Source organism: Eubalaena glacialis, chromosome 7 (genome assembly GCF_028564815.1).
Source record: "Eubalaena glacialis isolate mEubGla1 chromosome 7, mEubGla1.1.hap2.+ XY, whole genome shotgun sequence".
NCBI lineage: Eukaryota > Metazoa > Chordata > Mammalia > Artiodactyla > Balaenidae > Eubalaena > Eubalaena glacialis.
This window is the reverse complement of record NC_083722.1, coordinates 41303903-41326507: the sequence shown is the minus strand read 5'-3', so window position 1 is coordinate 41326507 and position 22605 is coordinate 41303903. Positions and strand designations below refer to the sequence as shown.

The 22605-nt window shown below is 54.9% G+C and overlaps 3 protein-coding genes across 3 annotated transcripts; all 3 read right to left on the bottom strand.

Moving 5' to 3' along the window:
- Positions 1 to 860: 860 nt before the first annotated feature.
- Positions 861 to 7987, bottom strand: RGL2 (ral guanine nucleotide dissociation stimulator like 2). The gene is made up of 18 exons (XM_061196405.1): positions 7877 to 7987; positions 7449 to 7651; positions 6095 to 6178; positions 5661 to 5839; positions 5480 to 5530; positions 5099 to 5390; positions 4577 to 4828; positions 4391 to 4494; positions 4213 to 4297; positions 4059 to 4127; positions 3817 to 3891; positions 3226 to 3258; positions 2984 to 3105; positions 2792 to 2887; positions 2598 to 2709; positions 2199 to 2489; positions 1669 to 1783; positions 861 to 1560 (listed from the first exon to the last, which is right to left on the bottom strand). Exons 2-18 carry the CDS (start codon positions 7608 to 7610, stop codon positions 1349 to 1351), a joined length of 2334 nt encoding a protein of 777 aa, XP_061052388.1. The 5' UTR covers positions 7611 to 7651; positions 7877 to 7987; the 3' UTR covers positions 861 to 1348.
- Positions 7988 to 8740: 753 nt separating this feature from the next.
- Positions 8741 to 18630, bottom strand: TAPBP (TAP binding protein). Its single transcript, XM_061196404.1, has 8 exons — positions 18540 to 18630; positions 18237 to 18407; positions 17743 to 18003; positions 11634 to 12032; positions 10890 to 11231; positions 10710 to 10799; positions 10539 to 10576; positions 8741 to 9846 (listed from the first exon to the last, which is right to left on the bottom strand). Exons 1-8 carry the CDS (start codon positions 18574 to 18576, stop codon positions 9835 to 9837), a joined length of 1350 nt encoding a protein of 449 aa, XP_061052387.1. The 5' UTR covers positions 18577 to 18630; the 3' UTR covers positions 8741 to 9834.
- Positions 18631 to 18884: 254 nt separating this feature from the next.
- ZBTB22 (zinc finger and BTB domain containing 22) lies at positions 18885 to 22263 on the bottom strand. The gene is made up of 2 exons (XM_061196403.1): positions 22179 to 22263; positions 18885 to 21523 (listed from the first exon to the last, which is right to left on the bottom strand). The coding sequence occupies exon 2, from the start codon at positions 21455 to 21457 to the stop codon at positions 19553 to 19555; it is 1905 nt and encodes a 634-aa protein (XP_061052386.1). The 5' UTR covers positions 21458 to 21523; positions 22179 to 22263; the 3' UTR covers positions 18885 to 19552.
- Between the last annotated feature and the right edge of the window lie 342 nt (positions 22264 to 22605).

The following is a 22605-nucleotide window of genomic DNA, read 5'->3' as shown; positions in this document are numbered from 1 at the left end:
AGGGTCTATACTGTAGCTAATAAAATGTGAAAATACCTGGCCGTTTTCTGACCAGCCGCTTCTGTCATAATTGTCTCCATCCATTCTCCTGGTCCCTTCCACCTTATATGTTTATCATCTGCATTACTCTCCCAGGTCCAGATCCTTGCACTGGAATCTCTGTGTGGCAGAGTAACCCTTCTTTCTTGAGACTAAAATCCGAAATGTCTCAAACCTAATTCTTGCCTGTATGTGAAACCCTTAACTCTTCCTTATTTTGGTTGGAAACATGAAAAGGGCATTTACAACGCAATAATTTTAGGGAAAGTGAGTTTATTGAAGAACTCACAATTCTCTAACCCCAGAATGAAACATGGTGACCCTCCTTTGCTATGACTTCTTGTCATCCTCAAAATAGCCCTGGCATATTAGTTCTTTTTAGTCTCTTTCTTCCTAGAATTTGAGTGTAGCTTAAACTGATTTCAAGCCCCAGCACATAATGCATTGTAATATTGTAAGGTCTCCCAGTTTGTACATTGTCCACAAAGTTGTTCTTTCATTTCTTTGTCCTAAAATTGTTTCTTACAAATTCAGAGCCAGGGATGTTCTTCATGCTGATCACTTTAATTGGGATGGCTAGTACTTGACATGGGTTTATAGCAACTGAGGAGAAAAATGTAAGAGCAAATAAAGGGACCAGGGATGGCGAGGTTGCTGGGGAGGAACAAACCATTCTGAGGAAACCGTTTCCACCAAGTCCTTGCTTCCAGCTCTTCATGGATAGAGAACATTGGGCCCCTCTTTTTCCATGGTGTCTACCTTCAGCCAGCTCCCCACCCCAACTCCAAGCAGCTAGTTCGTACACACTGCAAGGACAGGAGTAGAGTTCAGGTAGTGTTTTGGTTTATTAGTGTTGTCACAGTGACAGGAACCCCCAGAGTAGGAAGAGGAACTCCTACTAGAACCTTTTTCTTACCATTCCCTTCCCCTGGGGCTCAGAGCCTCTAGGCTTTTCCTTTCCCCCTACTTCCAGGCCTTTCCTTTCCCCCTACATCCAGGCCTTTCCTTGGCCCTTAGCATGCTAGGATGTGGCCAGGAATCAGAAACGGATCCTTTTCCCAGCACTAGCTGTGTGCTGCATTCATGGAAAGTGGGAAGCTATACACAGGTATCCGTCTTGGGTACCAAGATTACCAGTTCCCATAGGGCTGGATCTCGGCTGTCTGGTAAACCAGTGGCGCTTCACTGCCCCAGGGTGGTTGGCCGTCCTTCTGGATTTTTTCCCAGTGCGGCAACTGCCACCATTCAGGATGGCTCCCCACATCTGGCACTGCCACCATGAGTTCTAGGAGCCAACAGGGCTTCCTCCTCAGAACAGTGCTCGGGCAATCTTCCTCCCTGTGGCCTTGATCCTGGGAAAAGAACCCCCTCCTCCCTCACTTGGGGGAGTTCCCGAGGCAGAAGGGCCACTGGCGCGGCCCAGTGTAGCAGTGGAGGGCCGTCGCCGCTGCCGCAGGAGGAAATCGAGTGAAGCTCCATCCATAGCGTAGAAGACGTTAGCCGAGGGGGGGATGGTCAGCTCTGTAGGTTCAGAAAGGGTGTCAAGCACAAACACAGTCATTCCCCGCACAACCCCCCGGATGTGGATGCACTCTCCTCCAGAGTCTGTCTGCCCTCCCAGCCTCTGACCTCGCTCCCCTGGGAGCAGCTGCACTAGCTCATACTCTGAAGCCACCGCAGAATCACGATTGTTTTTCTTAAGGACACGACTGATGACACTTGGAGCCTTGTCCTGGCTTGTCACCTGGCAGGACAGCAGACCAAAAGAGCAATCAGTTGGCCATGTAGACCTGCGCTTTCCATTTTTCCAACCCTAGGCAGTGATCCCAACCAGAAAAGGTTACCCGCACCCAAACTTTCGAGCGAAGAGGGAAACGCAACATGGTGGCTCCCTGTACTCCATCTGCCAGCCCGCATAGTTGCTGGGCTGCTCCCTGTGGGGAAACCGCTGTTGGTTCTGAAAATCTAATACGGCCACCCAAAGTTCAAGGTGCACCAGCTAATGCAAAGTAACCTTCAAAAGAAAACATGGTTGCTAAAACCAAAGGTCAATTAAAAGTAAAATTATCCTCCCATTTGGCTGTTGACACCTAAGACATCATCTCTAGTCCCTCGGGGCACCATCCTTCACCCCACCTCCCAGCCCGCAGCTCCCTCACCAAGATGCTCTTGTAGACACTGCCGTCTTCCCCCAGCTCCATCTGGACTCGGATGATGCGGCAATCAGAGGACCCTGGCCCAGGCCCCCCTCCCTCATATCCAGCCCCCCTGGAGGCCCCTTCTGCACCCCCACTGAGTGGGGAGCCACAGGAGGCTGAGCGGCGGTGACCTCGAGAAGGCCTCGGGGAGGAAGCGGGGGGAGAGAGGTGGCTGGGGTCAGCGGGACTCTGCAGGGCTGGAGTGCTTTCCAGGGCGGAGTCCAGAGATGAGACAGACGGCCACTTCATGTGCTGGGGACAAACGACACAGGGAACTGGCACGAAGGCAGGGAGGTCAAGGGAGAAAGATTCACGAAGTCAGGGTCAGTGTTGAGATCAGAGGTCAGGAGCGGAGCTCACCTGGGCCAGCCGGGTCAGCAGTGGAGCGGGGGTTCCAGGCACCTCCTCTGCCCCCACACTGGGCCAGTCCCAGGAGACAAGGGGTGTGGGACCTCCAACAGAACCCAGCACCCTGGAGTGGCAGGACATTGGGAAGGTCAGAGGGAGAAGGACAAGTCCCCAAGAGACCACCCTCCAACCACTGACTCCCTCACTCTGTCCACTGCGAGATGACCAGCGTTGGCCGAAGCACCCGCGGGGCAGGAGGGTCACTGGTACTGGATGGCTCCACCTCACAGGACACTTGATGGCTGGGGATGGGGGCAATGGGCAGAGGTCAATGCGTGACACACTGACCCCCACGCCCAGCCTGAGCCCTGGAGTCCCAACCGCACCCAGCCAGTCACCTCTGGGCCTCTGTCAGTGGCCGGAGCCCCTGTAGCCACCGCTGGATATCGGGGTCAGGTCGGAGGTCATAGCCACGACATTTGTTCTGGAGCTGCCTCAGCTCAGAAAGGACAGCAAACTCCTAGGAAGGAGCCCACAGATTGCAGGCGCCAAAATTCAGGGACCCCTGACTTTGCCCTCCTCTCCCCTTCCTGGGATGTGGCTAGGGACAGCTAGCATCCAGCCCAAGTGCTCCCCTCACCTTCCTCCGCTTGTCAAAATTGATGTATCCGTTCTGCAAGGATAAAGGGGATGGTGTGAGGGTCCCAACCCTGCCACAGAGAGAACATGCCCTCTCCCAAACACTCACTTCACTCGGCCTCTCTGACTCCTCCGGCCCTCCCCCTCCTCCCCCTCTCATCCATCATGCCCTAAGCCCCCTACCTTACCCTTTAAATAGAACATCACGGGTCAAAATTGTGTCCACTTTACAGTTGAGAAAATTAGAGCTCAAAAAAGATAAGGAACTTGCCCAAGATCCCAGTATTGGTTTATTTAGCAAACTACCTATATATGCTTACATCTCAGGCATGTTCTGAGCACTCGCCAAACATTAATTCATTTAACTCTCATAATAAAAGGTTGATGTAGATATGTCACTAGTTTCCCATTTACAGATCACTAAGGCACAGGGAGGTTAAGCAAACTTGCCGAAGTAACAGAGTCCTGGCAGTGCTTCTGCCTTGCAGCCCCTTCTGAAAGGAGGTCTGTCTGACCCTGAGGCCTACTCATTCCATTATCGCAATGCATACACACACACACACACACACACACACACACACACACCACTGACCTCCAGCTCATCCTTGGAGGCTGCGTCCAGCATCACGAGGTCCTTCAAGAAGGTGCCAAGGTATGGGACCACACCCTGAGATCAGAGGTAAGAGTCAGTCACCCCTGCCATTGATCCAAGGGCTCTCCATCCCTCCGCACTTTCCTATCCCATTGCCTCAGAGAACAAGTTGAATTCTCCTCACCCTGCTGTGCCTCCTCTTCCATCCCTCAGACTGCTTCCACCCCCAATTAGTCACTCACCCCACCCCGGGAGCCAGACCTCGGGGACTTCTTGGAATTTGGCTCCAGAGAAGGCTGCAGCTTCACCTCCTGGTGGTGACAGAACAAGGAGACATGGGGGTGGGGGTGAGGGGGTGGGGGGGGGATGTCTGGGAATGCCGGGAACAGGCCTCACCTGCAGGAGGAGCTCCCGGCTCTGGGAATAATTATCCTCCTCGGAGAAAATCTGGCAGAGGCTGGAAAAGACTCTGAGGCTGTCCCTGTGGAGCAGGGGGCAGTGGCCTTGAGGAGGGGCCTGGCTCAGTTGCCCCCCTCCCAGCCCTTACCCGACTCCAGTGCCCCATCCTCCCCACCTGGCTGCTTCCCCCCAGGCTGCCCGAAGCCTGTGGATGGGGCTGGATTGCAGGGCCGACACCACAGCATACACTGAAGAGAAGTTTCGGAGCAGACGGCACTCCTGTGGGGTTCACAAGAGGGGGCCGCAGCTGTGGGCCTCTTTCCACACCACAGTCCCCAGTAGGGCCGAGCCTCTCTCTTACCTCTGCCACACGGATCCATTTCTCCAGCAGCCGGGCCCTCTGTGGGGGACGGAGTGGCCGTATGGTCACCTCCCCAGGCCCCTCTCCGGTTGAGGTAGCCCCCAGGACAGAGCTGACCACTGCCCCTGCCACCTTGTTGAACTGTATGACAGTAGCCCGGACAGATGGGCAGAGGTGGGAATGTCCTGGCCGGTCTCTGTGACCCCACAGGCCCCCCAGGCACTGAGAGGGGACCAGATTGAGAAATAGCTCCTGTGGGGCGGAGGTTAGAGGTTAAAGTTTGTAGTCAAGTGAGGTCAGCCTTCCAATATCGGGGGTGTGAGGATCTCAGGTGGCCAAGGAACCAGACGGCCACAGGGTTTGAAGGGCAACAATCAAGAGGAAAGGGGGCAAGGTCAAAACTGGGTGGACAGAGGAGACTGGGAGCTGGATCAGGAAGGATTGGAAGCACGGTAAGGATCTGGAGTCAGGGACAGGTTAGTAGGGGGCAGGGGGCAGGGGGGTCAGAGGTCAAGGTCTCACCGCATCTAGCAGGGTCAGCTGTTCGGCCAAGTGGTCAGCGAGGAACACCAGGACATCCGTGGGGTCAGCAGGGGGATCGCCGGGGAGGGCCAGGGGAAGTTCGGGGGTCTGGGGGTCCACCCGGGACCGGAGGTTGCGGATGAGGTCAGCGCCGCCCCCCCCAACACCCTCCCCTGCTGCATACCCTGTCCGAAGCAAGAAGCTCTCAAGCCGGTCAATCTGACCCTTGACCTCAGAGCCAAAATCCTCAGGGTGAGAGGCCAGCCAGGTTGACAGTACAGAGATGGCTACCCTGGGAGAAGTGGAATCCGCCAGGGGTCAGATGTCAGGCTGCAGCCTGGGCGGAGGGAACTGTGAGGTTAAGAATCAGGGGTCACTCACCCTTTTGTCCTCTCTAGCTCATCTGTAGGATGAGATTCAAGGGCTTCCAGCCTGGGGAGTGGAAGAGATTCTATCTGTCCATTTTTTCCAAAACGCTAGTGGCTTTGACTATTTGGGTTGGATATTCTGGCTTTAGAAAGTCCAGACATGTCAATGACCTTTGGTCCCTTATGACCCTGACCTGTCAGCCATAAGCCCTAGCAGGGCAGGCGTGGAGGTGAAGGCCCGGTGAGTAGCCAGGAAGGCTGCCGTGAAGGTCATGTCAGTCCCTGATGTCTGGGCGTCCAGCAGGTGTCTGACCAGGGCCTCCAGAGTGCCAGCTCGGAGCCTCCGGGAGGAACGCGGGGGAGGCCTCGGGGCCTGGGGGAGACAGAGGGCCAGTCACTGACCCTTTTTTCAACTCTGCCCCTAGATATCTGGGGGAAATCCCAGACCTAGGAGATGATCCAGGCTCACTGTATTAAGATTCAGAGAGGGCAAAAGACTTGACCTAAGTCACACAGCAGAGTCCGGTCTGCAAACTTCCAACCTGGCACTCTGGCCAGAAAGTTGGCCGGAGGAAGGGGAACTGGGAGGTGGAGGGTCAGAGGTGAGAAGTCAAAGTTATGATCTCACCAAGGGATCAACAGGCCGATACTGGCGACTTGTGACAGTAAAGGTGGCACCATCCTCCTCCTCGTCCCAGACAGACACAGGGGCCTGGAGGAGCAAGGAAGGGGAGGTCAGACAGTTCCACACCATACCCCACTGCCCAACCCTCAGCCCCAGGCCCTACTCCTCCCTCTGTACCCCTCACCTGTTGCGGCGGGGGACAGTACCAGCGAGTACGAGGGGTGGGGGGGACTGGTGACCCCAGGTCTCCGCCCCTGGGGCCCAGACAGCCCCCCACAAGCCGCCTCAGGGCCCGGTGGAGTCTAGGGGGTTGCCGTGGGGGGCTGGATGGAATGCAGGAACCCTGGTCCTGGAGACCGCTGTAGCCCCTTCCCCCCAGAGCTGAACCCCAGAACAGCGGAGAATCAAGGTGCAAAGGGTAGGAGACGGGAAGCGAGAGAGGCAGAAAGCCTGAGGCAGAGACCTTGAGAAGCTGAAACCTCAGTCACAGGCACAGCCGCATGCTCCGCCCTCCCCCGCAGGAACTGACCAAGCCCAAAGAGTTAGTCCTTCCCCTTAGCCCCCTTTCCCCGGGTCCCTCAGCCCTGGAGACCCCCCTCGAGGTGGCGGCTCTGATCCCAGTACAGGAAGGAGAAGGGGAAGTGGGGATGATGTGGGGGGAAGACTCAGAGTGTCATGTGACCCAGCCCCTCCCCCAACCGATCCCGAAAAACCAGCCCTGCTAGTCACCCAGCCCTCACCCAGACTCTGGACCCAGGAGTCCAAAGCCTCGGGGCCTCAAATCCAACTTTCGGCGCCTCCCGAGGCCCCAGTCCTACTCCTGGCCACCGCCATTAGTCCCGGGGAAAAGCAGGTGACCACCCGCCACTCAGCCTGGGATGGTCCCTCCAAGGTCCGAGAACCTTGGCTTCGCGCCTCCACCCAGAGCACGGCAGGAGAGGGGGGAGGGGTCACGAAATCAAAGGGTTCCCTCCCCAATCCCGGAATCAGAGGAGCGGGTTACTGTGGAAACAAACCCCTCCCCGCCAAACAAAAACAGGGAGGGAGACAGGGACCTAAACACCAAGCCCAGAGAGACGGGCACACTCGGGCACAGGCGGAGAGGGCCAGAGACCCGCAGGACAGCCAGCCAGACGCTCCTGGCAGGAACAGGGCAGGTTCCTGCGGGCAGGTCCTGAGTCACACTGCGGCACAGAACCACAGAAACACCGGGGCTCCCCGCAGCGGGGAGACAGGCAGACACCAGCGAGAGGCGCGGAAGTAGCTGAGGCAGGAAGAGATGAAGGGACACAGACACCGAAAGGTGGAGAGTCTCTGAAATATACACGCCCCCTACCTCCCACCTCCCGCGTCTCACCTCGTCGTCTTCCTCCTCCTCCTCCTCCTCCTCCTGCCCCCCGCCCACGCCCCGGCCACCTGGGCCCCCACCCTCTTCGGGGTCTCGACTCCGGAAGCTGCTCAGCACGACTCCCCCGGGGGGGCTCGTGTCCCAAAACAGCCGCAGGGGCCGCGGGAGCATGGCCGAGTGAAGGAATCAGCGGGGTCGGGCCATGGGGGCGCCTGGGGAGAGACAGGAGGGGGGCAGGTGGAGAGTCAGGTGGGCGCGGGGGATCCGGAGGGGAGGTAAGCGGGTGGGTTCTAGGTAACCGGATGGGAGTCCTGCAGGGAGGCTGGGCGGGGGGGCAGGAGGGATACAGGGGTGGAATATGGGGGGCCTTGCATTTTGGGGATGAGGGGGTCACGAGTACGGGAACGGGCAGGGTCACAGGGTGCTCTGGCTCTGACCTGCTCAGGAGGGGTGGGGGCAGCGCGGGTCCCGGGCCGCTGTTCCCGTAGGTCTCCGGCCCCTGATCAAGTTCCCGGACCGAGTCCCTTCCCCGGCTTTTCCGCACCCCCTTGTACCCCACCCCCTCGCCAGACTCCCGGGCCCTCCCGCCCTTTCCGCTCCCCCCCACGTCCGCCCGCTCCGAGAGCAGGAGCCAAAAAGGGAAGGAAGTGAGGACAGGAGCCAGGGCCGCGGACGAGAGGAGCGCTGGACACTCAGGGACCGGGACCCAGGAGCCCGGGTCTCCAGCTCCGCTGTCCTCGGGCCCCCCGGACTCGGGGATCCTGGAACCCAAGTCGCCCCGCAGTGAACTGGTATAAAGATTTCAGTCTCCAGCCCCCGGGGAAGGGCAGGAGCCAAATTTGACATTCCTCTCCCCCAACACAACCACTAGGCTAAAACTCCCGCGGGAAGCGTTTTAGGCGGGGACGAACACAGTTACTCCAGCCCGCGGGGTTCCACTCCCACACCCACCCACGCGTGTAGCGCGCCGAAATCCACTCCGGCTTTTCCTGAGAGCCCTGGGTTCCCGCCCCCTCGGAAGGGGGCGGAGCAGGAAGCTGCCACGTCCGGTTAGGGACTCGGCGCTCGGGGGTTTCCGACGCCAAGGCCTGGATCTCGGCTCACGTACGGTCACCCCGCGAGGGCCGGCTGCTTGAGGGCGTCCTGTCCGCCATTAGTGGCGCCCAACCCCAATCAGTTCCGAAGGGGGATTGGGTGCAGCCGAGGCATTTGAGAGGCGGGGTCGTTGGAAGGAACCACACGTGATTGGACGTGTCCTTGCGCTTGGAAAGGGGATCCCTGGGGAAGAACTGAGGCACCCGTTGGAAGCACTGAACAAGTTTATTCCCGTACGATTAGACCCGCTCCCCGCGTCGGTCTGGCCAACCGTCCTGACCTTCGGAGGTCCCTAAGCCGAGCCGCTGCTTCCTTCCTACAATAGTTATTTGATCCAACACCTGCTTTTGAATTCTTAGGACGCAAAAAGACTAACTTCTTATATTGAGCGCCCTCCAGCGGGCGCCAGGCCCTGTGCCGGCGCGGGGGATACACCAGGGTACGGACAGGCTCGTCCTCGCCTTCGAGGAGCCGACAGTCCGGGCAGGGAGACAGGCATTTAACAACGACTCGCACAATCACTTAAATACAACCGTGGTGAACCGCACAAGAGGGACACGCGGCCATCTGAGGGAATGACAAGGCTGTCCTGGTCTGGCGCCCAGGAAGGGCAAGGGTGGACCAGGCAGAGGGAACAGCGCTCTGGGACCCAGGGAGGGTGGGAGGCTATTAAGAAAAAGGATCAGCCGTAGGTGTGACGAGCATTGAGAAGAGAGCACGAGGCGGGCTTGAAGAGGTAAGCAGTGGCTGGAATGCAGGGATACACAAGCCAGGACAAGAAGAATGGATTTTGCCTCTAGAGCACCCGTTTCTGTCCCAGAGGTCCCTGAGACTATTTCAGGTGGTATGCGAAGTTTAGGCTATTTTCATAACAATCCCAAACTGTTATTTGCCTTTTCATTCTCATTCTCTAAAAAACGTACAGTGTTTTCCTGAAGCTACATGACGTGTATTGACATCGTCCCCACAGCTAATGGAACGTGTGCTTGTGTCTTCCTGTGTATTAAATTGTTCTCAGTTTTAAGTTCTAGTACAATAAATATCTATAGTTTATAACCCACATAAGCAAAAGCTCTATAGGGTCCTTGATAATTTTTAAGAGGTCCTGAGAACAAAATTTTTGAGAACTGCTGCTCTAGAGCCCTAAGAAGGTGCATGTCTTGTGTCTTTTCAGAAAGCAGCTGCTCACTGGAGAGAGATTGGAGGGAGCAGGAACCAAGGGTATACAATTCGGGGGAGTTACTACAGTGGCTCAGACCAGAGATGATGGTGGCTGCCCCAGGATGGTGGTGAGTTGGCCTCACTGTGTTTTCTGGAAGAGAAGTAAAAAGGAGGTGAGGAATTCGGGGCAGGGTGAAGTGCTCATGGTCAATCCAGAGACAAATGAACATCATGGGCACAGAGGATGGCAGATGAAAGAGGCTAACATTTTCCATGTGTTTTAAGCCTGGCACTGTGCCAAGTGCTTTTGCTCCTGCATCTTCCAGAGGAGATGCCCTTTCTCCTTTAATCATTCCAAGAGCCCTCTGAGGCTCTGCTGGCCGGTAGGGTAGCCACTACCCACTTGTGTCTGTTGAGCATTTGAAATGTGGCTAGTCCAAATTCAGGTGTGCTGCCAGTTTAAAATAAACTCCTGTTTTTGAGGACTTAGAATGGAAAAAACACTATAATTTCTTAGACTGATTACATGTTGCCACGATAACATTTTGGATATATTAGATATCTCTTTACCTTTTTAATGCAGTCCCTAGATTATGTATTTAAATTTACATATGTGGTTTGCATTATATTTCTATTGGACAGCGCTGCCTAAGCAGTTTTTTCCCCCTACACCCAAGGAAACTGAGGTGTAGCATGTTTGAGATGGCAGGATTTAATGCAGGTCTGTGTGAATTCCAAGTCTGGATTCTGCCCACCAAGCCAGCAGCCTCCCTCCTGGGTGAGGAGTTGGGCAGAGGGGATAAAATGAGAAGGGAAAAATAAAGGAAGGTAGAGTGTTGTTACCTTTTCCGTTGAATCCTTGGAAGTTGCCAGGTAGGCAGCTGTGGAGAGAAATTTAGAAGGGATGGGATGGGGCAGTAGAAGGGCAGAGGGATGGGTGTCAGGCTTCTTCTGGGAGGAGGAAGAGAATGTCTGCCAGTCAAGGGTCCCAGTCTGGGTGGGGCTTACACTCACCGGCCCAGCCCAGCACGTTGATGAGCCCAAGGAGGAGAAAGGCAGACAGGAAGAGGCCTACGCCATCCTCCAGAGAGGGCCCAGAGAGACCTGGCAGGCAGAAGGGGCAAGAATGAGTCTGAAATTCCCAGGCACCCCTCCCCACCCCCCTCCCCATTTCTCCATATTCCAGGCTCTTACCAGCTACCTGCAGGGTGACCTTGGCGCTGCGCCCCGAGGCGGGCAGGCTGGGGTGGTGGACACGACAGGCATAGCGTGCCCCGTGCTGCCCAGTGGTGACCGGGGGTGGCTGCAGGTGTGCAGAGAGGCTCAGAGAGCCATCTGAGTGATGGCTCAGGGCCGAGAGCCACCTCTGCCCCTCGGCCTTCTGAAAGCGACCCTCTGGGCCATCCCAGAGCTCCCACTCCACCTCCAGGCCCTCGGAGGGGTAGAAGTGGGACACGAGGCAGAGCAGCTCCGGGGGTGCCTCCCTGGGGGCAGCCCATATAAGAGGTGCTGGTGTCAGGGCCACCTTGGGGGGCTCTGGGGAGAGAGTAAGAAAGCAGCATGGAGGAATCAATCAACATTGTCCTCTCTCAGAGGCCCTCAGTGTGCCCTCTGGCTTCCCCAATACTGAGGGGTTTGGGTTTTTTCCTCCCAGGATGGGGAACCCGCCATCTCCCCATTGGTGTTTCACAGGAATCTCCATGCCAAAGCCCCCATTCTCAGGGACCCCTACTCCCTCAGATTTGGGAACCTTCATCCCAAAGCCGCTCAGATTCCCAGGGACCCTCTACCCATTGCCCCCCTGACTCTCAGGGACCCCCAAGCTGTCTCCCTCTACTCACCCAGCAACCTTTTCTCCACCATCCTTCCCCCATCATGGTGTCCCCATAATCCCAGTGATCACCCTCTACCCACAGGGACCCCTGTCCCCTCACTCACTCTGTACAGCAAGCTCCAGGGTGGTCTGCCCTTGCAGGTATGGCAGGTGTACAGTAGCCAGATAGGTGCCCTCCTGGAAGGGCTGCACTGCAGGCAGCCAGAAGGTCCCATTTCCGGTCCATGGCCCCAAGGGCTCATCATCATCCCAAGCAGCAAATGCCACCGCCCCCTCTCGGGCAAGTGGCATTTGCCCACTCAGCCCAGGAGTCGCAGCCAGCATCAGGTGCCCCTTACCCAGGTGCTGGCGTCGCCATTCCAGCCCAAAGGGAGGGGGACCTGGGGCCAGAGAGGTAGCAGCCTTGGGGGTGGGGGGCGTGTAGGCAAAGCTCAAGTCCAGCAGGGCATCTTGTCCCATTCGGATGCGAGGGGTGGGGGTGTGAGTGAGGACAGTCAGCACAGCTGGGGAAGATGGGGAGAGGAAGGTGGGGAGGGGGAGAGGAAGAAAGAGAAAAAAATAGAGAAATGGAGTTACGGAGGGGGGACTCGACTCTACTTTACCCACCCCTCTGAGGACACCTCCCTTCTGACACTCACCATCTCCCAGCCCTCCCTGCAAATCCCCTTTGCCCTGGGACTGGGTGGGACCCAGTGTGACTCAGAGTGAGCAGAGAGGTCTCAAGGTGAATAGAGGCAGTGAGTGGGTACAGCCCTTGAAGGCTGCTCGGAACACACAGCCCGTGCTGCACCAGCTCTGGGGTCAGCGGGATCTGAGTGTGCTCTGACACAACCTGAACCAGCCCACCAGTCTCCACGCCCACCTTTGAAGAGCCAGGCCTTTCTTGGTTTGCTGGTGAAGAAGTGATGACTAATGACTGTCAACCCTATGGTGCTATGCAGAGTATTTACTGACTCTGGAAGGTTCTGGCTCTAGACTAAACCTGAACACAGACATCTATGCTCTACTGAGGCAGTATATGCTGGTTGAGCGCCTGGAGCCTGGCTGCCCTGGTTAATCCCAACTCTGCAGCTATTTATATGGCCTTGGAACAGTTACTTTACTCTTCAGTTTCCGAATCTCCTGAATAGGGATAATAATGATGATAGTACCTATCCCATGGGGTTGTAGTGAAGGTTAAATCATTTAATACCTGCTACTCAGATGTATGCAGTTCCTGATTCTGGATAACAAAGACACCTATATATGAAAGCTGCTTAGAACAGTGCCTGGAACACAGTATGACTACAAAAGTGTTTGCTGTGATTACAGCCAACCATCTGCCAGACAAACGTAATGTGCCCCAACTCAATAGCATCTCTAGAACATTTCCCCACTCGGCTCCAATGCCCATCTTCCCTGCCTTGACCAATGATCACCACCAGCCCCCAGGCACTAAAGGCAAGCATTTGGAGTCCCTAAGACCCCTTCTTCTAATTAAGACATTCAACTAATATTTATTGAGCACCTAGGATGTTCACGGTTGATGAGAGTGGTAAACAAGACAGGCAGCCCCTGCCCTCAAATTGTGTAGGAGACAGATTGCCAAATATAATGTGCTATGTGCTATCCCCACCAGGCCCTAATTCTGTCTTCCAAATAGATCTTACATGTTTCCTACTCAAGTTCTTATCAATATACATTTGGACAATTACAACAGCCTCCTCTCAGGTCTCCCTATCCTCTATCAGTATCTCTCTCCCTTTCATTTCATCCTCCACACTAAAACCAAATAGCGTGGCTACAAGTCTGATCTGGGCACTTGCCTGTTTAAAAATCCCAGCTACCTAGGAAGCCAGCAACTAAAGGCACACGCTGGAGCTAGATGGCCCGGGTTCAATTCCTAGCCATGCTTCTTACAAGTTGTATGTCCCTGGGCAAATTACCTAACTGCTCTGTGTCTCATATTTTTTCATCTGTGACATGGGAATAACATCAGTACCTAGTTCTTAACGGTTGTTGAGAAGAATAAATAAGATTATGCCTATAAAGTGCTTAGAACAGGAGCTGGCATACAGAAAATGCTTAGCTGTTACTATTTTCATTACTGTCATCATCATCATGATGGACTTGCTGGGTATCTTGGGAAAAGGACTTAATCTCTATTTTCCCCATTAGTCCAATGATCTAATCCTTGCCTACCTTTTGTAGGAATCAAGTAAAATAACAGGCTTTTGGGAAAATGGCACACACACACACACACATACAAAACTTCTGATGGTTCACTATCATTTATAAATTCCAGCTTTCAGGGTACTTGGTAATCCAGCCCCCAACCCATCTTTCCAGACTTCTCTTGCACCCTAAGAACCAGCCACATAGAATCCCTTTCTTGTGACCAGTAGAAACTCTAGTCACTGGGCTTTGCTTTGGTTCCTTCAGTTTCCAATGTCCCTCCCCCATTTTCTCCAACATCTAACTACTTCATGTCCTTCAGATCTGTTCCACTGCCAGAAATGTCTGGGTCTTCCAGGGAGAAGTAATTTTTTTCTCTTGTGGTTATTTTTATGTAATTTTTTTTTTTTTTTGGCCATGCCACAGGGCTTACGGGATCTTAGCTCCCCAACCAGGGATTGAACCCCAGGCCCTCGACAGTGAAAGCGCAGAGTCCTAACCACTAGACTGCCAGGGAATTCCCTATTTTTGTGTAATTTTTAATCCTAGCTTCTAAGGCCTACAAGGTTAAACTTCTCTGAACTTCATGGGATTGTTTTTGTTCAATAAAGTAAAAAAAAGTAAGCAATTTCATTTAGTTTATTAAAATCCAAAAATACAGTTTTGAATTGTAAGAATCAATCCATAGGATTAATAAACAAAACCTAAAGGTTTTACAGTTCAACCTTAAGCTAACAGTGCTCTTTAATATGGGTTTATGAAGCAATTGTAGACCTGCATCCCACAACCTGGACTCTAAAAATACAAATGTAAACACAACAGGGCCAGAACCTGTTGGTAAGGAAATTTCTACCTGTTTTGCAGCTTGTACTATATAGGCTTATGCTTTTCTGTTAAAAAGTGAATGGTAAAAACTATTATAAAGTATTACTGAAAAAATTTAAACCCAAATCTAATCAAGCCTCTAGCTCTACCTACCAATTTATAGGAAATATGGAGGGAAAAGGAACAAGGGAAATGACAGGATGAGGAAACAATTGGCCAAATATAGAAAGTGGGAACCTCTACAGAACAAATGACAAATCAATAGCATTTAAAGGGGTGGGGCAATTACAAATAAAAGAGACTTAAGAGACAAAACTGGGACCTCCCTGGTGGCGCAGTGGTTAAGAATCCGCCTGTCAATTCAGGGGACAGGGGTTCGATCCCTGGTCCGGGAAGATCCCACATGCCGCGGAGCAACTAAGCCTGTGCGCCACAACTACTGAGCCTGTGCTCTAGAGCCCACGAGCCACAACTACTGATCCCGCGTGCCACAACTACTGAAGCCCGCGCCTAGAGCCCGTGCTCCACAAGAGAAGCCACCGCAACGAGAAGCCACCGCAACGAGAAGCCCGCGCACCACAATGAAGAGTAGCCCCTGCTCGCCGCAACTAGAGAAAGCCCGCATGCAGCAACGAAGACCCAAGGCAGCCAAAAATAAATAAATTAATTTAAAATAAAAGAGAGACAAAACTGTTATAGACTGAATGTCTGTGGTTCTCCCTCCCCCAACCCCCCCAATTCAAATGTTGAAGCCTTAACCCACAATGTGACTGTATTTGGAGATAGGGACTATGAGGAGGTGATAAAAGTTAATGAGGTCATAAAGGTAGGCCCTAACCTGATAGAGCTGGTGCCCTTATAAGAAGAGGAAGAAACACCACAGCCCTCTCTCTCCCCTCCATGTGGGGACACAGCCAGAAGGCAGCCATCTGTAACCACAAGGGGAGAGTTCTCACCAGACAACAGCCCTGCTAGCACCTTGATCTTGGACTTGATCTTGGACTTCTAGCCTCCAGAACTGTGAGAAAATAAATTCCTGTTGTTTAAGCCCTCTGGTTTATGATATTTTGTTATGGCAGCCCAAGCAGCTGCAACAACCAAATAGAATATATAGACCTCTTTTTGATCCTGATTCAAGCAAATAGACTGTAAAATAATATCATTGAGACAATCGGGAAAAATTTAATATGAGCCAGGAATTAAATGATACTAAGGAATTATTGTTTGTTTTGTTAGGTATGAAAATGCTCTTGTGGGGGGGGGGTTGTTAAAGTCCTTATATGATAGAGATGCTTACTGAAGTACTTATGAGTAAAATAATACGATGGGATATACTTAAAAACACTTCCAAAAAAGAACAGAAGTTTGGGGGAGGATAGGTAAAACAATTTGGTAAAATGTAATAACTATACAAGTAGATAATGGGTGTATGGGGGGTTCATTTTACTGTTCTCTACTTTAGTGTGTCATTGAAACTTTCTATAACAATTTTAAAAGAATGATGAGACTTAAATACTATACACACAAGTATGTTACGAAAGTATATTTCTCAACAAACATTTTAGAGTATTTGACAACTAATTTGGTAAGAAATAAAGTATAAATGCATACTAGCAAAATTACTGATGATCTGTGACCCTGGAAAGAGTTCATTTTTAATTTTACATTGAAACAACAACTTTCATATTCTTAAATCCCTAATCAAGTAGGAATGCTTGAAAAGGAGGACTGAGCACAGCAACTAGTTTTCACCCCGGTGGTGGGTGAGATGCAATAATTTTCTCTCCTGGGCACACGCCCATGGCTCCCTATCTGCAATTTTTTTATGGTCCAAGTCACTTTCTACTCTACAATTACCCATGACAAATCTGATGGGAACCTTCCTGAGAGTAGACTCTACATCCGATCACCTTTGTGACCCTTAAAAGTACCCAAGGCCACCCCAGAGGTTCTGATTTAATTCATCTGGAGTAAAACTCGGATTTCAGTATAACCTCCAAAAGGATTCTTATTTGCAGCCTGGACTGAGAACTACTAGGCCCTAATTTATTCTTGGTGATAATAAATATTTATTTAATCAGTGAATAAATTAACAAAGTGTCTCCCTTGATTGTTACAACAATGGGAAGGCAGATGGGAAATAACCATTCACATTTTACAGTTGGAAAAGCAGATTCAGAGAGAAAAGGACATTCTCACCCCACCTTGTGAAGCCAACAGCCTGGGAAATATTCCTGCCCACTAGAGAGAGCTACTGTCCCCACAATGAGCAGTTTGCCTCTGCCCCTGCCCACGGCGAGGTCTGGGGACTAAAAATGGAGGTGTAGGCAGATGTGAGGGTTGCAGGGTGGGTGCTGAGCCCTGTGGGTGATTCTCTCTCAGTGATGAGGGTGGCAGGGAGAAGGTACTGGGGAAGGGAGGGTGTAGGGCTCGGCTGGGGTTGACCAGCCGGTCAGGCTGTATTGTTTCCATAAAATCGCACAAGACTGAAGGAAACCGAGGACTCTGTTAATGTCCTACCCACCCTCCCGAGAAGAGCTCCGAGAAATCCCAAATCCCGGTCAGATCTTCCCCATTCTTGCTTTATCGGCCCACTCCCTCCCTGCGCCCCAGCCCAGCAAGGTGCCCGACCCCTGGGCCTCAAACAGCGTCACACAATGCAGTAAGTGGTCCTTGCAGCGGGAACCATTAGATCTCCTGCCGCTTCCCTCCACGCACTCAAGCCCACCATTCGGTGACCACAGAGTCAGGGCATCATCACGCGCTATAGGGAAGGGTCTGTCAGGGGAGGTCGACGCACTTGAGCTCAAGAGCCTGTGCTTTGCTGATTGCCGCAGTGCCGGATGTGGGCGCGGGTGGGGCGCGAAGGCTGTTTTTTTAAACTGGGTGAACCGCAAATGTGGGGGAGCCTAGCAAGATCTAGGAGGAAAGGTGCAAAAGTTCCTGCTTCTGAGACCCTCCCAACTCCGTCGCCTAGCGAGTTTCTTAAGGTCGGTGTCAGGAACCCCCGCCTGTCTCCAAAGCCCCGCCCCAAACCGCACTTTTGTTTAAACTAGGCTGGGACTAGAAGAAGCGGTAGAGACAGCTTAACTTTAGCTGAACTGCCTCGATTTATAAATAAAGAAACTGAGACCCGACTAGGGAAATGACTCGCTCAAGTCCACATAGCGAGTTAACGGCTGATCTGGACCCTTAGAATCTACCCGTTTATCTCTACTTCCCCTCGGTAGCTACCTGTTGCCATGGTGATGAGAGCAGGCTCCGGCTGAGGCTCGGACTGTGGTCGAAGGAGGCTGGAGAGGCTGAGGACCGGGCTAGACATGCTGACCATGAGCCAAGTCCCATCCAGGGCCCGCGGGCAGCTCTGCTCCGGGGTCAAGCCGCTGACCCAGTTCGCCGAGGCAGGGAGCGGGACGTAGTGGCTCATTTCGCAGCGTGGCGCGGGGGCGTCCCGCGGGTATCGCCTGAAGGCGGCCAGGAGGGTGCCCGCGGGGTCTGTGAGCGCAGAGAGAGAAGTTGCTGCCGTAGAATCTCCGCCAGGAAAGGGGCGGGGAGGACAGCGTCCAGGGAATTTTAAAAGTACAGACTACCCGGTAGCGAGAGATTTAAAAGTGATCCAGTTTCATTTTACAGAGGGGGAAACTGAGGCCCGAGGTCCCTGTGAGACCTAAAGAGCAGGGGGTTTCAGTGGAGGCGACAGAGTTGGGAGCGAGTCCGGCATGACTCACCATGCACTTTGAGGTAGCGCTCTGGGTCGAGGTCCGGCCGGGGAGGTGGGCTCTCCGGGCCCTGGCGCAGCAGCAGTGCAGCGGGTTTCTTGGACAACCGGCCGCCGCCCTCATCCTCCACGAACCAGCACTCTATCACTGCGGGTCCCGCCAAGACGGCGGTCGCCGAGCCTGGGGGGGAGGGGCGCGAGTGAGGGGACGGCCCCAACGTCAGGCGACCCGACCTCCCCAACCCCACCCCGAGACGTGGTGGCAGTCACCTCCCACCGCTTCCCTGGGCTAAGAGTCGCGGGGTTCGCTCACCCAGAGCCACAGCGAGGAGCAGGGACAGGGGCTTCATGGCGCCGCGATCTTCTCAGCTCCGAAGCCGCCTCTTCCCCCTTTCACTTTCACTTTCCTCCAAAGGCCGGCAGGAGGGGCGGAGGAAATCTCCGCTCCGGTTAGGGGAAGGCTCGGGGGAGGCAGGTGCTTCCTCCACGGGCTGGGCAGGAATCCCGTAACATCCTCTCCAGTTCTGATCTGGGGAACTCAGCCCCGCCCAGCCGTCCTGAACCACCCAGCACCACAGAGTCCGGGAGCCTTCCCACACCAGAGGCACCCCCTCCTGTCCACCCCAACCCCAAAACCACTTCCCTGAGAACCCTTACTCCACCTTCCCCGACCTGGGCCAGGTCCCCAGCAAACACATAGGGGTTGTCGGGAAGCCAAATGAAATGACCAATAAATATTTTAATCACCGTTTAAAAAAAATAAGATTTAAAATAAAACCCTTGTACTCCCTACAACTTACTCCCTCCTTGTCTCCACTCCCCCACTCCCCAATGAGAATGGAGTTGGGGGACCCCCAAGGTGGAGGAGGAGGGATTAGGGTAGAAATAAGGGCCACATCCTTTTGGGGGGCAGGGTATGTTCTAGGACAAGGGTGGGGCTCAAAGGCCTGGTGCCCACAACTACGCAAACACAGACTTCAGGTACAGACTACAACCACCTGACCCTTGACCCAGCGACTCCAGGATGCTCAACAAGCCTCCTCTCCCTCCCCCCCACCACTTGCGCCCTACTCGGGAGCTGGGGCTTCAGCGTACCCCTCTGAAGGGAAGGAAGGGCTGAGTTCCGGTGATACTTTAGGGAGGAGGGGCTGAGGAGTAGAAAGGGGTGGCCCATGGTGCGAGGCGGTTCCCTCTCCGGAATATATACAAGTCCATAGAGATAGGAAGACGGTAAGTGTGTTGGGAGATCACCTAGGGGCCACAGCGCCCCTGGCTAGTGATCCCTAATCCCTCTTCCCGGAAAGCTACCCCCAGTAGCTCTCCTCTTCAGTTTGCTCCTCCGCCCCCACTGAAGCCCATCTCCACCTTGTGGACGCTGGGCGGGGACCAGACCCGTCGACTGGACGGGGGCGTAGCCCCACTCGCCTCGTCGCCGCTGCCCCCGCCGCCGGGGGACTCTCTCTTGGGCTGCAAGGCTGGCCCGGTAGTCCCCCCGGGTCCGGCCCCGCCCCCGCCGCCTAGGCGGTGCCGGCGCTCACAATGTCCCCGGTGGCGCATGAAGCTGTCTCGCCACATGAACTTCTTGGCGCAGACGCCGCACTCGTAGGGCTTGAGGCCTGTGTGTGTCTTCATGTGCTCTGTCAGGTGATGCTTCATCTTGAACTTTTTGTTGCACACGGGGCAATCAAAGGGCCGCAGGTTGAGGTGCATGTTCACGTGGCGATCTCGCATGCTCTTGTGGGAGAAGGCCTTTCCGCAGTGGCACAGAAAGATCTTATTTCCATCCCCACTGCCTGTCCCTCCAGGAGCCCCGCCAGTGCCACCCGGCATGCCCAGGGCCCCTGCCGATGTGCTCCCCAGGGTCACTGCCCCATGTTCAGCTTGGTTCCCTGGTGGCTGGCCTGGAGCCTGTGAGGAGGAGGAGGAGGATGAAGAGGATGGGAAGACTAGGATCTGGTTGCCCTGCATGTCCAGTGGAAGCAGGGGCCTCGAAGGGTGGGAGGGAGCATAGGAGGAAGGGGTTGGTCCCCCTGAGTCATCAAGCCCTGCCCCAGGACCCCCACCTTCATAGGGGCCAAAGTCATTGGAGGACTCACAGAAATTGACCTGCTCCTCTCCCTTGTCTGGAGGCTCAGACAGGGTCCGGACGTCACTTATGCTAAGGGTAGCCTCAGGTCCTCCCCCTGCTGGCACCCCGGAGCCACCCCCCAGCTCTTCATCTTCATCATCCTCACAGGTCAACACCAAGTCTTCCTCCTCCTCATCCTCTTCCAGGTCTGGGTCTTGGGGAACCAGGGGCGCTGGTGCTGGGCAGTTTCCACCCCGTTTCACATATACCCAGTGTTTCTGCGGCACAATGCTGGGGGGTGCATAGGTGGGCCGGCGGAGCCCAGCCCCAGGGACCACTGCACCCCTCCCATCCCCACCGTCATCACACAGCTCATCTGCCTCCAGCAGCAGCTTCCCAGAGGTAGCCCCCCCACTGCCAACCACAGGGGCGGGGAATACAGGGCCACCTCCTCGACGCTCCCCACTGCCCACTGCAGAAGCTGCAAAAGCCTCCTGGGAGGAAGATGAGAAATCAGTGGACTCCCGAGGGCTGAAATAGTTGCTGCTGCTGGGGGACTGATTCTCACTGGCCCGGCTGGAGGCATGGAAGCGTACGGAGCCCACAGTGGCAGGGGCCACGGTGCCCCCACTCCCTGAGGGGACCCCAGCACCAGGGACAGTGACCGATGTGGCTGCAGCAGTGGTGATGGTGGTGGTGGTGGCTGAGGCCCGGCCCTCTCGGAGGAGTTCAGTGCACTTATCCACGATGTGCCACATTTGGAGCACAGACCCCACTGTGAGGAAGTTGACAATGTCAGCAGCGGCCATGCTGAGGCGGCCAGTATAAGCTGAAGCCAAGACAGTCTCGAAGGCGCCTGGGTCCATGACGCTGGGCAGCGAGATGGAGGTCATGCCCTTGAGTAGGACCTGGTCGTGGAAGTAAGGGGAAGAGGCAGCCAGGACAGCACGATGAGCCCTAAACTCCCGTCCCTGCACTCGGATGGACACATCACAGAGCTGGCCCTGCAGCCGCTGCTGATTGAGAGACTCCAAGAGGGCACTGGTCACCTCGGGGAAGGACACGTGCACCACTGCCGCCGCAGGCAGGGGCAGTGGTGGTGGGGCCAGCGATAGAGGCAGGGGGAGTGCTGCCCCGCTGGGAGACAGAGGAGATGGCTCCATGGTGTGGAGGGAAGGGGTACCCCCCCAGCCACAGGAACAAGGGAAGGAGGGCGGCCGGGGGGGTCTCTGGAAAGAAAGAGAGAAGAATGATAACATCCCATAATGACACAGCCCTTTACAGTTTAAAAATATGTTCACACATTATCTGAGTAACTCCCCACAGCGACACTATAAGGTAGGTATTCCTTTTCAACCCCATTTGACAGATGAGGAAACTGAGGCTCAGAAAGATTAAGAGATTATCCAAGGTTACACCATTAAGTGGCAGCACCCACAAACGCAGCTGTCCTAACTCCAAATCCAGTGCTCTTTCCTTGGACGTTACAGAAATAAGGTGCTTTTGGGGAGTGGGGTGCCTCCCCTCAGAAATTCCCACTTGCCTGAAAGCCTGACTTTCCAAAATTTACCTTTCTGGGGTTTTGTACCCTTTTCTTAGGAGGGGAGCAGGTTGGCTCTGGTGTTGAAAACCACCCCTCTCTCCACTTCCCTTTAGGCCATGCCCCCCGGCTCTCTCACTGGCCACGCCCCTTGCCCCCAGTTATCCCTAACCCCGCCCGTTTCGGCCCCGCCCACCTCAAGACCCGCCCATAGCTTTTGGGCTCCGCCCCTTATCTACCCCCGCCCACATCGGACCCCGCCCCCTTCTGCTCCGCCCCAAGCGCTACTTCGACCTCCTCTCCCACCCGGAAGGCGCCCCCCAACCCCGCGCGTCCCCGCTTACCGGGCCGCGCGCCCCCGGGCCCCCCCGCCCCTCACTCGGCGGCCAGAGCCGCAGCCTGGGCCCCTCCCGCCGCCATCTTGCGCCGACTCCCTCCGCCCTCCGCCTCCGCTCCGCCTCCCGCCCCTCAGGCTTTAAAGGCACAGGCAGGAACCCCGCCCGACCCGCTGGGCAATACTCGGCCGACTCGGCCACTTCCCCTTTAAAGAACAGCTGCTTCCTTCCACCTTAAAGATACCAGGTCTCTTCCGCCGCTGAGGACGCAGGACTCGGTTCGGCCGAAGCTCTCATTCCCCTTTAATTCGGTAAGCCTGCCTCTTCCCATTGGCGATGGGTCTAGGCCGTCGCTGCCTGGGCTCCGCCCCTGAGCTGTGGCCATTAGCGGGTTTGCGGGATCTAATCGCCCTCGTCTCCCAGCTTCAGACAGTCC

Excerpts from the sequence above, each read along its gene's own strand:
- RGL2 (XM_061196405.1), bottom strand. The coding sequence starts at position 7,610 with ATGCTCCCGCGGCCCCTGCGGCTGTTTTGGGACACGAGCCCCCCCGGG. Across the intron at positions 4,298-4,390 it reads GCCTGGGGGGAAGCAGCCAG|GGACAGCCTCAGAGTCTTTT; the intron begins GTGGGGAGGATG and ends CCTGCTCCACAG. Across the intron at positions 2,490-2,597 it reads TGCTGACCCGGCTGGCCCAG|CACATGAAGTGGCCGTCTGT; the intron begins GTGAGCTCCGCT and ends GTTTGTCCCCAG.
- TAPBP (XM_061196404.1), bottom strand. The coding sequence starts at position 18,576 with ATGAAGCCCCTGTCCCTGCTCCTCGCTGTGGCTCTGG. Across the intron at positions 12,033-17,742 it reads TCTCATCACCATGGCAACAG|CTGTGCTGACTGTCCTCACT; the intron begins GTAGCTACCGAG and ends CATCTTCCCCAG. Across the intron at positions 11,232-11,633 it reads CCTGGAGCTTGCTGTACAGA|AGCCCCCCAAGGTGGCCCTG; the intron begins GTGAGTGAGGGG and ends CTCTCTCCCCAG.
- ZBTB22 (XM_061196403.1), bottom strand. The coding sequence starts at position 21,457 with ATGGAGCCATCTCCTCTGTCTCCCAGCGGGGCAGCACTCCCCCTGCCT.